This window comes from Scyliorhinus torazame, chromosome 12 (assembly GCF_047496885.1).
Source record: "Scyliorhinus torazame isolate Kashiwa2021f chromosome 12, sScyTor2.1, whole genome shotgun sequence".
In the NCBI taxonomy this organism is placed as follows: Eukaryota; Metazoa; Chordata; class Chondrichthyes; order Carcharhiniformes; family Scyliorhinidae; genus Scyliorhinus; species Scyliorhinus torazame.
Window position 1 is genome coordinate 71,841,353 of NC_092718.1, and position 12,170 is coordinate 71,853,522.

At 63.6% G+C, this 12,170-nt stretch overlaps 1 protein-coding gene across 1 annotated transcript in view; it reads right to left on the reverse strand.

Moving 5' to 3' along the window:
* Positions 1 to 5,013: 5,013 nt before the first annotated feature.
* LOC140386475 (amyloid beta precursor like protein 2-like) overlaps positions 5,014 to 12,170 on the reverse strand; it is a 144,226-nt gene continuing 137,069 nt past the window's right edge. The window contains exon 12 of the mRNA XM_072468848.1: positions 5,014 to 5,172. Within this exon, the coding sequence (XP_072324949.1) occupies positions 5,021 to 5,172 (152 nt within the window). The 3' untranslated portion in view covers positions 5,014 to 5,020. The remainder of the gene's footprint in view (positions 5,173 to 12,170) is intronic.

Sequence of the window (12,170 nt, forward strand, 5' to 3'; positions counted from 1 at the left end):
AGGGGAGTGGAGACGGAGGGGAGTGGAGACGGAGGGGAGAGGCGACGGAGGGGAGACGGAGGGGAGGGGAGGGGAGATGGAGTGGAGGGGATGGGAGACGGAGGGGAGGGGAGGGGAGGGGAGGAGGAGGGGAGACGGAGGAGAAGGGGAGATGTAGGGGAGACGAGGGGAGAGGAGACGGAGGGGAGGAGACGGAGGGGAGGGGAGATGGAGGGGGAGGGGAGAAGGTGGGAAGGGGAGACGGAGGGGAGGGGAGAAGGTGGGAAGGGAGACGGAGGGGAGGGGAGACGGAGGGGGGAGGAGGGGAGACGGAGGGGAGGGGAGGGGAGACGGAGGGGAGGGGAGACGGAGGGGAGACGGGAGGGAGGGGAGGGGAGACGGAGGGAGGGGAGACGGAGGGGAGGGGAGGGGAGGGGAGACAGAGGGGAGGGGAGGGGAGACGGAGGGAGGGGAGATGGAGGGGAGATGGAGGGGAGGGGAGACGGAGGGGAGGGGAGACGGAGGGGAGGCGGAGGGAAGGGGTGTGGAGGGGAGACGGAGGGGAGGGGAGGGGAGGGGAGACGGAGGGGAGGGGAATGGAGACGGAGGTGAGACGAGACGGAGGTGAGACGAGACGGAGGGGAGACGAGACGGAGACGAGACGAGACGGAGACGAGACGAGACGAAGGGAGACGAGACGGAGGGGAGGGGAGATGGAGGGGAGGGGAGACAGAGGGAAGGGAGACAGAGGGGGAGGGGAGACAGAGGGAAGGGGAGGGGAGATGAAGGGGAGGGGAGATGAAGGGGAGGGGAGATGAAGGGGAGGGGAGATGAAGGGGAGGGGAGATGAAGGGGAGGGAGGCGGAGGGGAGAGGAGGTCGAGGGAGAGGAGGTCGAGGGGAGAGGAGGTCGAGGGGAGATGAGACGGAGTGCAGAGGAGACGCAGGGGAGCGGAGACGGAGGGGAGCGGAGGACGGAGGGGAGGGGAGACGGAGGGGAGGGGAGACGGTGGGGAGGGGAGACGGAGGGGAGGGGAGACGGAGGGGAGGGCAGCCGGAGGGGAGGGGAGCCGGAGGGGAGGGGAGCCGGAGGGGAGGGGAGACGGAGGGGAGGGGAGACGGAGGGGAGGGGAGACGGAGGGGAGGGGAGACGGTGGGGAGGGAGACGGAGGGGAGGGGAGACGGAGGGAAGGGGGAGACGGAGGAAGGGGGAGCCGGGGGGAGGGGAGACGGAGGGGAGGGGAGCCGGAGGGAGGGGAGCCGGAGGGGAGGGGAGCCGGAGGGGAGGGGAGCCGGAGGGGAGGGAGCCGGAGGGGAGTGGAGACGGAGGGGAGTGGAGACGGAGGGGAGTGGAGACGGAGGGGAGTGGAGACGGAGGGGAGGGGTGACGGAGGGGAGGGGAGACGGAGGGGAGGGGAGACGGTGGGGAGGGGAGACGGAGGGGAGGGGAGACGGAGGGAAGGGGAGCCGGGGGGAGGGGAGACGGAGGGGAGGGGAGATGGAGGGGAGGGGAGACGGAGGGGAGGGGAGACGGAGGGGAGGGGAGCCGGAGGGGAGTGGAGCCGGAGGGGAGTGGAGACGGAGGGGAGTGGAGACGGAGGGGAGAGGCGACGGAGGGAGACGGAGGGGAGGGGAGGGGAGATGGAGGGGATGGGAGACGGAGGGGGAGGGGAGGGGGAGGGGAGGGGAGGAGGAGGGGAGACGGAGGAGAAGGGGAGATGTAGGGGAGACGGAGGGGAGAGGAGACGGAGGGGAGGGGAGACGGAGGGGAGGGGAGATGGTGGAAGGGAGACGGAGGGGAGGGGAGACGGAGGGGAGGGAGGGGAGACGGAGGGGAGGGGAGGGGAGACGGAGGGTAGGGAGACGGAGGGGTGACGGAGGGGAGGGGAGGGGAGACGGAGGGGAGGGGAGGGGAGACGAAGGGGAGGGGAGGGGAGACAGAGGGGAGGGGAGGGGAGACGGAGGGGAGGGGAGACGGAGGGGAGGGGAGACGGAGGGGAGACGGAGGGGAGGGGAGACGGAGGGGAGGGGAGACGGAGGGGACGTGGAGGGGAGGGGAGGGGAGGGGAGACGGAGGGGAGGGGAGGGGTGACGGAGGGAAGGGGTGACGGAGGGGAGGGGAGACGGAGGGAGGGAGACGGAGGTTTGGGAGACGGAGGGGAGAGGAGGGGAGGAGAGACGGAGAGGAGGGGAGGGGAGACAGAGGGGAGGGGAGGGGAGACGAGGGGAGGGGAGACGGAGGGGGAGACGGAGTGGAGACGGCGAGGAGGGGAGGGGAGACGGAGGGGAGGGAGACGGAGGGGAGGGGAGACGGAGGGGAGGGGAGACGGAGGGGAGGACGGAGGAGGGGAGGAGGCGGAGGGGAGGGGAGGCGGAGGGGAGACGGAGGGGAGGGGAGACGGAAGGGAGACGGAGGGAGGGGAGACGGAGGGGAGACGGAGTGGAGGGAGACGGAGGGAGGGGAGACGGAGGGGAGACGGAGGGGAGATGGAGGGGAGGGGAGATGGAGGGGAGGGGAGATGGAGGGGAGACGGAGGGGAGGGGAGGGGAGACGGAGGGGAGACGTAGCGAGGGGAGACGGAGGGGAGGGAGACGGAGGGGAGACGGAGGGAGGGGAGACGGAGGGGAGACGGAGGGAGGCGGAGGGGAGGGGAGACGGAGGGGAGTGGAGACGGAGGGGAGGGGAGACGGAGGGGAGTGGAGACGGAGGGTTGGGAGACGGAGGGAGGGAGACGGAGGGGAGGGGAGACGGAGGGGAGGGGAGACGGAGGGGAGGGGAGACGGAGGGGAGGGGAGACGGAGGGGAGGGGAGACGGAGGGGTGGGGAGACGGAGGGGAGGCGAGACGGAGGGAGGCGAGACGGAGGGGAGATGGAGGGGACGGGAGGGGAGATGGAGGGGAGGGGAGGGGAGACGGAGGGGAGGGGAGACGGAGGGGAGACGAGGGGAGGGGAGACGGAGGGGGAGGGAGGGGGAGGGGAGACGGAGGGGAGGGAGACGGAGGGGAGGGGAACGGAGGGGAGACGGAGGGGAGGGGATGGGAGATGCAGGGGAGTGGAGGGGAGACGGAGGCAGTGGAGGGGAGACGGAGGGGAGGGGAGGGAGGGGAGACGGAGGGGAGGGAAGGGAGACGGAGGGGAGGGGAGGGAGGGGAGATGGAGGGGAGGGGAGGGGAGATGGAGGGAGGGGAGGGGAGACGGAGGGGAGGGGAGGGGAGGGGAGACGGAGGGAGGGGAGGGGAGGGGAGACGGAGGGGAGGGGAGGGGAGACGGAGGGGGAGGGAGGGGAGACGGAGGGGAGGGGAGGGAGACGGAGAGGAGGGGAGGGGAGACAGAGGGGAGGGAGGGGCGACGGAGGGGAGGGGAGACGGAGGGGAGGGGAGACGGAGGGGAGGGAGACGGAGGGGAGGGGAGGGGAGACGGAGGGGAGACGGAGAGGAGGGGAGGGGAGACGGAGGGGAGGGAGACGGAGGGGAGGGGAGACGGAGGGGAGGGGAGACGGAGGGGAGGGGAGATGGAGGGGAGGGGAGACGGAGGGGAGGGAGACGGAGGGGAGACGGAGGGGAGGGGAGACGGAGGGGAGACGGAGCGGAGGGGAGACGGAGGGGAGGGGAGACGGAGGGGAGGGGAGACGGAGGGGAGGGGAGACGGAGGGGAGACGGAGGGGGAGGGGAGACGGAGGGGAGATGGAGGGAGGGGAGATGGAGGGGAGACGGAGGGGAGGGGAGACGGAGGGGAGACGGAGGGGAGGGGAGACGGAGGGGAGACGGAGGGGAGGGGAGACGGAGGGGAGGGGAGACGGAGGGGAGGGGAGACGGAGGGGAGGGGAGACGGAGGGGAGTGGAGACGGAGGGGAGTGGAGACGGAGGGGAGTGGAGACGGAGGGGAGGGGGAGACGGGGGGGGAGGGGGAGACGGGGGGGGAGGGGAGACGGGGGGGGAGGGGAGACGGAGGGGAGGGCAGACGGAGGGGAGGGCAGACGGAGGGGAGGGCAGACGGAGGGGAGGGCAGACGGAGGGGAGGGCAGACGGAGGGGAGGGCAGACGGAGGGCATTGTGCCAGCCTCCCTCGAGTATTCCCATCATTCACAGGTTCACCCCTTATTGAAGCTGGAGCAAAGTATTCGGCCTGGCTGCGTCACCACATTTCATCACATCCCCCCTCACCAGCCCCACACCAACTCATCCCTCCCCCTCACCAGCCCCACCCCCACTCATCCCTCACCAGCCCCACCCCCACTCATCCCTCACCAGCCCCACTCATCCCTCCCCCTCACCAGCCCATCCCACACTATCCCTCCCCCTCATCTGTCCCCTCCCCCTCACCAGCACCACACCCACTCAATCCCTCCCCCTCACCAGCCCCACCCCCACTCATCCCTCACCAGCCCCACCCCCACTCATCCCTCACCAGCCCACTCATCCCTCCCCCTCACCAGCCCATCCCACACTATCCCTCCCCCTCATCTGTCCCTCCCCCTCACCAGCACCACACCCACTCATCCCTCCCCCTCACCCAGCCCATCCCCACTATCCCCCCACTATCCTTCCCCCTCACCTGCCCCTCCCCCTCACCTGCCCCTCCCCCTCACCTGCCCCTCCCCTCACCAGCCCCCCCTCACCAGCCCCTACCCCTCACCAGCCCTTCCCCCTCACCAGCCCCACCCCCTCATCCGCCCCACCCCCTCACCAGCCGCTCCCCCTCACCTGCCCCACCCCCTCACCTGCCCCACCCCCTCACCAGCCCCACCCCCCTCCCCAGCCCACCCCCCTCCCCTGCCCCACCCCCTCACCAGCCCCACCCCCTAACCAGCCCCACCCCCTCACCAGCCCCACCCCCTCATCAGCCCCACCCCCTCACCAGCCCCACTCGTCCTCATCCACCAAACCCCCTGCCCAAGGGAATCTGGACTGAGAATCACAATGATGAAGGGGGTGGGGGGTGTTCGTTTCCCCTCTCCTGCACTACCCCGTATCCCCCCACCCCATCCCGACCCCTCGACCTGGCAGTTACCCCGCTGAACGGGAGGACTCACCCTCTGAGTCTAGGAGCTGGTGCACGGTCTTGGTTGGAGCCATGCGCCTCGGGACTCCTCGTCTTCCTCCTCAGAGACCAGCTCCTCCGTTACCGTTGTCTCCGAGATCGACGGGGTCATCAGATCGTTCGCGTCCAACCTGTCAGCCCGGAGGAGTTCCCCTGATTGGGCAGGCGGAGAGTGAAAGCAGAGCAGGGAGTGAGTGGCCATGCCAATGTGCAATACATAACACCATTCACCAGGGAACACCACAGCAATGGACACAGAACATAGACCATACAGTGCAGAAGGAGGCCATTTGGCCCATCGAGTCTGCACCGACCCACTTAAGCCCTCACTTCCACCCTATCCCAGTAACCAAATAATCCCTCCTAACCTTTTTTGGACACTAAGGACAATTTATCATAGCCGATCCATCTAACCTGCACATCTTTGGACTGTGGGGAGGAAACGGAGCACCCGGAGGAAACCCACGCACACACGGGAGGATGTGCAGACTCCGCACAGACCGTGACCCAGCGGTGTGAAGCCTCAGTGCTAACCACTGTGCTACCGTGCTGGACATCAGATAGAATCCAACCCCGAGACACAGGCAGGCATACTGGGGACAGGCAACCAAAAACCCAGGGGGCGATTCTCCGAGCCCCGGGCCGGAGAATCGCCGCAGCCGCGCCACGATGCCGGCGCGCGATTCTCCGAGGTGCCATTTGCGCCGGCCGTGGCCGCTGGAATTGGACGGGGCCGGGAGCGGCCGTCCCGATTCGACAGAGTCCCACCGGCGCCGTTCACCCCTGGTCGCTGCCGGCGGGAACTCTGCGGGGGGGAGGGGGCCTCCGAAGGGGTCAGGCCCGCGATCGGGGCCCCACCGATCGGCGGGCTGGCCTCTTCGCCCCCCCCCCCCCCCCGCCCTACTTTCCCACCGCATCCGGCCCCTGAACACCGACCCCATGGTGGGTCGGGGCCGGCGCGCGTAAGAAGGTCCCCCTGCATGCGCGGGTTGGCGCGCCGCGTAAGGAGGCTGAAGCGGCATGAACGCTCCAGCGTCGTGCTGGTCCCCTGCGGAGGCCAGAATAGGTTGTGCCCGGGCCCTGTTCGCTCCGTCGTGAAACGCGACGCGTTCACGACGACGCGAACACTTGGCCTCCATATCAGAGAATTGCCCTGTGGTGAATGTATAATTACTGATAATTCACCAGTGCGCTGTGTTATGTTATTAACCCTGTGGGCTACACCTATGCACCATTGGCTTCACCCACAGGGGATATGTTGGGGCATGTACGGGCTCCGCCCATGGCTCCACCCCTTAGAGGAAGTATAAGAGCAGCTGACCTGCGGGGCCGCCTTCAGTGTAGTACCGGTCACAGGCAGGCTCAGTTCTAAGCTGATTAAAACCACGGTTTAATTCTCCACGTGTCTTCGAGTGAATTGATGGTCGCATCAATTTAATCAGCTTAAAATACTACTATGGAATCAGCCCTCAAACATGACAGACTGGAACTCGGTCCACAGGCTGCGGAGGCGAAAGACATTTTTTCACATTGGCTTCGATGCTTCAAGCCTATCTCGCAAGCCAGTAGCCACCAGAAGCAGGCGTATAGCTTGCAGGACAGGACGTTCATCAGGTCCGAGGTCCAGCGTCTCTTGTGGGAGGGGGTCATAGAGGCCAGCAATAGCCCCTGGAGAGCTCAGGTGGTGGTCGTCAAGACCGGGGAAAAGTTCCAGATGGTGGTTGATTACAGCCAGACCATTAACCGGTCTACGCAACTCGATGCGTACCCCCTTCCCCGGATTGCAGACATGGTAAATCAGATCGCGCACTACGCGTGTTCTCGACGGTGGATCTGAAGTCTGCATACCACCAGCTCCCAATCCGCCCGGAGGACCGCCACTACACGGCTTTTGAGGCAGACGGCTGCCTTTCCCACTTCCTCTGGGTCCCCTTTGGCAGCACGAACTGGGTTTTGGTGTTCCAACGAGCGATGGACCGAATGGTGGACCAGTACGGGCTGCGGGCCACATTTCTGTACTTGGACAATTTCACCATCTGCGGCCATGATCAGCAGGACCACGACGCCAACCTCCACCGATTTCTCCAAACCGCCCTAAAGCTCAACCTCACCTACAACAAGGAGAAATGCGTTTTCCGCACATCCCGGCTAGCCTTCCTTGGCTACGACGTGGAGAACGGGGTCCTAGGGCCCGACCCTGATCATATGCGCCCCCTCCTACAACTCCCTCTCCCTCACTGTCCCAAGGCTCTGAAGAGGTGCCTTGGATTTTTCTCCTATTACGCCCAGTGGGTCCCCCAGTATGCGGACAAGCCCACCCACTATTTAAGGCCACCCTCTTTCCACTGGCAGCCGAGGCCCGCCAGGCCTTCAACTGCATCAAGGCGGACATCGCCAAAGCCGCGATGCACGCGGTGTACGAGTCCGTCCCCTTCCAGCTGGAGAGCGACGCCTCAGAGGTCGCTCTCGCCGCCACCCTCAACCAAGCAGGCAGACCGGTCGCGTTTTTTTCACGCACCCTCACCATCTCTGAAATTCGACACTCCTCGGTCGAAAAAGAAGCCCAACCCATCGTGGAAGCCGTGCGGCACTGGAGGCACTACCTTGCTGGTAGGAGGTTTACCCTCGTCACCGACCAACGATCGGTTGCGTTCATGTTTGACAATACGCAGCGGGGCAAGATCAAGAATGATAAGATCTTGAGGTGGAGAATTGAACTCTCCACCTATAACTACGATATAGTATATCGTCCTGGGAAGCTCAACGAGCCCCCAGATGCCCTGTCCCGCGGCACGTGCGCCAGCGCGCAAGATGACCGACTATGGGCTATCCACGATGGCCTCTGCCACCCGGGGGTCACCCGCTTCGCCCATTACATCAAAGCCCGCAACCTGCCCTACTCCACCGAGGAGGTCAGAGCTATAACCAGGGACTGCCAAATCTGTGCGGAGTGTAAACCGCAATTCTATCGACCGGATAAGGCCCACCTGGTAAAGGCATCCCGGTCCTTTGAACGCCTCAGTATCGATTTCAAAGGGCCCCTCCCCTCCAATAACCACATCACGTACTTCCTTAACATCATAGATGAGTTCTCCCGCTTCCCGTTTGCCATCCCCTGCCCTGATATGACCACCCCCACTGTCATTAAAGCCCTGCTTTGGTTTCCCCAGTTATGTCCACAGCGACAGGGGTTCGTCGTTCATGAGCGACGAACTGCGTCAGTACCTGCTCAGTAAGGGCATCGCCTCGAGCAGGACTACCAGTTATAATCCCAGGGGAAACGGGCAGGTGGAGAGGGGGAACGCGACGGTCTGGAAGACCGTCCTACTGACCCTGCGGTCCAGGAATCTCCCAGTTTCTCACTGGCAGGAGGTCCCTCCCGATGCGCTCCACTCTATTAGGTCCCTCCTTTGCACGGCCACAAACCAGACTCCTCATGACCGTTTGTTTGTTTTCCCGAGGGGAGCTACCTCAGGGGCCTCGCTTCCACCCTGGCTGATGACACCGGGTCCAGTCCTCCTCCGAAACCATGTTCAGAGCCATAAGACCGACCCCCTGGTAGAGAGGGTCCAGCTCCTGCACTCCAACCCACACTCTGCGTACGTCGAACACCCCGATGGCCGGCAAGATACTGTCTCCCTCCGGGACCTGGCGCCCGCAGGCTCCAACACCACTCCCACTACTGCATCCCCCACACTATGTCCCGTCCAACCTCCCATGTTCAGCGCCTCCACCCCAATATGGTTCCCGCGCTCCCTCCCACCCGCCGCACACACAGCAATGAAGCTCCGGAAGAGCCGCTCCCGGAGTCCTCGCCTGTGCCGCACCGGACCCACTTCCACAGCCACCCGAAGCGGCTGCAACACCAGTGCTTCAGCGGTCGCAACGTACGATCCGGGTACCGGACCTACTGAATCTATGAGCCCGTCACCCCCGCCGGACTTCATTTTTTAAACAGGGGGTGAATGTGGTGAATGTATAATTACTGATAATTCACCAGCGCACTGTATTATGTTCTGTTATGTTATTAACCCTGTGGGCTCCACCTATGGGCCATTTTGTGGCTTCACCCAGAGGGGGATATGTTGGGGCATGTACGGGCTCTGCCTATGGCTCCACCCCTAAGAGGAAGTATAAGAGCAGCTAACCTGCAGGGCCGCCTTCAGTGTTGTACCGGTCGCAGGCAGGCTCAGTTCTAAGATAATTAAAACCACGGTTTACTTCTCCGCGTGTCTTCGAGTGAATTGATGGTCGCATCATGCCCCTCCAGTCACAGTGGCTGGGTTAGCGACTAAGAGAGAGAGGAAAAGAGAAAGAGAGAGGAAAAGAGAAAGAGAGAGAGAGACAGAGAGATGGAGGCAGAGAGTAAGACAGAGAGAGAGAGAGAGTGAGACAGACAGAGAGACAGATAGAGAGACAGATAGAGAGACAGAGAGAAACATAGAGAGAGACAGAGTGAGAGAGAGGGAGAGACGGAGCAAGAGAGAGAGAGAGACGGAGCGAGAGAGAGAGAGAGAGTGAGAGACAGAGGGAGGGATTCTCCCGCAATTGGTGGCATGACCCGACGCCGGCGCCAAGAGCGGCGCGAACCACTCCGGCGTCGGGCCGACCGGAAGATGCGGAATCCTCCGGTGGGAAAAGCCGGCGGTGGAGGGGTTGGCACCGCGCCAACCGGCGGCGAAGGGCCGGCACGAGTTGGTGCATTCGCAGAACCGCCGGCGTGGTTCCGCACATGCGTAGACCGGCCGGCGTGTTCCTGCGCATGTGCAGGGGGGTTCTTCTCCGCGCCGGCCATGGCGGAGCCCTACAGAGGCCGGCGCGGAAGGAAGGAGTGCCCCCATGGCACAGGCCCGCCTGCCCTCATGGCCGGCGCGGAGAAGAACCCCCCTGCACATGCGCAGGAACACGCCGGCCGGTCTACGCATGTGCGGAACCACGCCGGCGGTTCTGCGAATGCGCCAACTCGTGCCGGCCCTTCAGTTCCGGGTGGCGCGGCGCCAACCCCTCCGCCGCCAGAAGTGCGGAGGATTCCGCACCTTCCAGTCGGCCCAACGCCGGAGTGGTTCGCGCCGGCGCCGGCCAGTTGCGGGAGAATCCTGCTCGGGGAGAACGTGCATCTCCACACAGACAGTGACCCAGCCCGGAATCGAACCTGGGACCCTGGAGCTGCGAAGCAACTGTGCTAACCACAATGCTACCGTGCTGCCTAAAACAGGAACAAGAGTAACCTCATCAAGGGCGGCACGGTGGAGCAGTGGTTAGCACTGTTGCCTCACTCTGTCGAGGACCCGGGTCACTGTCCGTGTGGAGTTTGCGCATTCTTCCCGTGTCTGCGTGGATCTCATCGGTGGATTGGCCACGCTAAATTGCCCCTTAATTGGAAAAAAACGAATTGGGTACTCTAAATTTGAAAATAAAGAGATTAACCTCATCATCCAGCGGGAATATGGACAGAGGAATATTCATCCAGAAACTCCTTTCTTCAGTCTCCACTCGAATTGGTTCATATATTTGGGGTATCGGAGGATACGGGGGCCAAGGGGGGGAGGGAGGCCGATGTTCTGGCCTTCTCCTCCCTGGTGGCCCAGAGACGGATTTTGCTGGGATGGAGGGACTCGGAGCGCCCGGTGTCAGGACTGTGGGTCAGCGATAAGCCAGGGTTTCTCAGTCTGGAGAAAATTTGAGAGGGTCAATTCAAGGGTTCGCCCGGAGATGGCAGCAGTTCATAGACATAATTCAAGGAAAATTTGGGGAGGGTGCATGGCAATGTTCCAACAGGACAGGGAGTCCAGTTTACGGGCAGCTAGGGAAGAGTGCGGGGAGAGTAGGGGGTGTTGTTAAGTAGGTTGTATTGTTTCTCTTTTTCTTTACGTGTGTGTCGGCCCGCGCAGTTGTTTAAGAGATGTTAATGTGTTAAATTGTGAAAATTACAAATGCTTCAATAAAAATTTTAAAAATTCTAATTGGTTGATATATTAATCAGATCATTTCCTGTATGCCGTATAAATTTATTCTTGATACTGCAATATCACTCACTCATCTTTCTGTGATTCAAAGTATTTGTTTTGGTCTTTATCTTTGATTTTCATCCTGGCATTTGTGAATGATGTTAATGGAATGCCACAGTGATTTGCTAACATTATGATCCAAACATGTGAGATTGACAGTACTCCCTCTGTTACTTCTCAACTCATCCCGCTCTGAGGGTCGCACTCCCAACCCAGGGGTCTCTCCCCCTCTCTGAGAGTCTTACACCCACCCCAGCCTTCTCTCCTGCTCTCTGTGGGTCTCACTCCCATTCCGGGGGTCCCTCTCCCTCCCTGAGGGTCTCACTCCCACCCCGGGGTCTCACCTCCTCCCTGAGGGTCTCACTCCCACCCCGGGGGTCTCTCCTGCTCTCTGTGGGTCTCACTCCCACTCTGGGGCTCTCTCTCCCTCCCTGAGGGTCTCACTCCCATTCCGGGGGTCTCTCCTCCTCCCTGAGGGTCTCACTCCCACTCTGGGGCTCTCCCTCCCTCCCTGAGGGTCTCACTCCCACTCTGAGGATCTCTATCCCTCCCTGAGGGTGTCACTCCCACCCCGGGGGTCTCTCTCCCTCCCTGAGGGTCTCACCCCCACCCCGGGGGTCTCTCTACCTCCCTGAGTGTCTCACTCCCACCCCGGGGGCCTCTCCCGCTCTCGGAGAGTCTCACTCCCACCCCAGGGGTCTCTCTCCCTCCCAGAGGGTCTCACTCCCATTCTGGGGGTCTCTCTCCCTCCCTAAGGGTCTCACTCCCACCCCGGGGTCTCCCCTCCTCCCTGAGGGTCTCACTCCCACCCCAGGGGTCTCTTTCCCTCCCAGAGGGTCTCACTCCCACCCTGGGGGCCTCTCCCGCTCTCGGAGAGTCTCACTCCCACTCCGGGGGTCTCTCCTCCTCCCTGAGGGTCTCACTCCCATTCCGGGGGTCTCTCTCCCTCCCTGAGGGTCTCATTCCCACCCCGGGGGTCTCTCTCCCTCCCTGAGGGTGTCACTCCCACCCCGGAGGTCTCTCTCCCTCCCTGAGGGTCTCACTCCCACCCCGGGGGTCTCCCTACCTCCCTGAGGGTCTCACTCCCACCCCGGGGGTCTCTCCCGCTCTCGGAGAGTCTCACTCCACTCCGGGGGTCTCTCC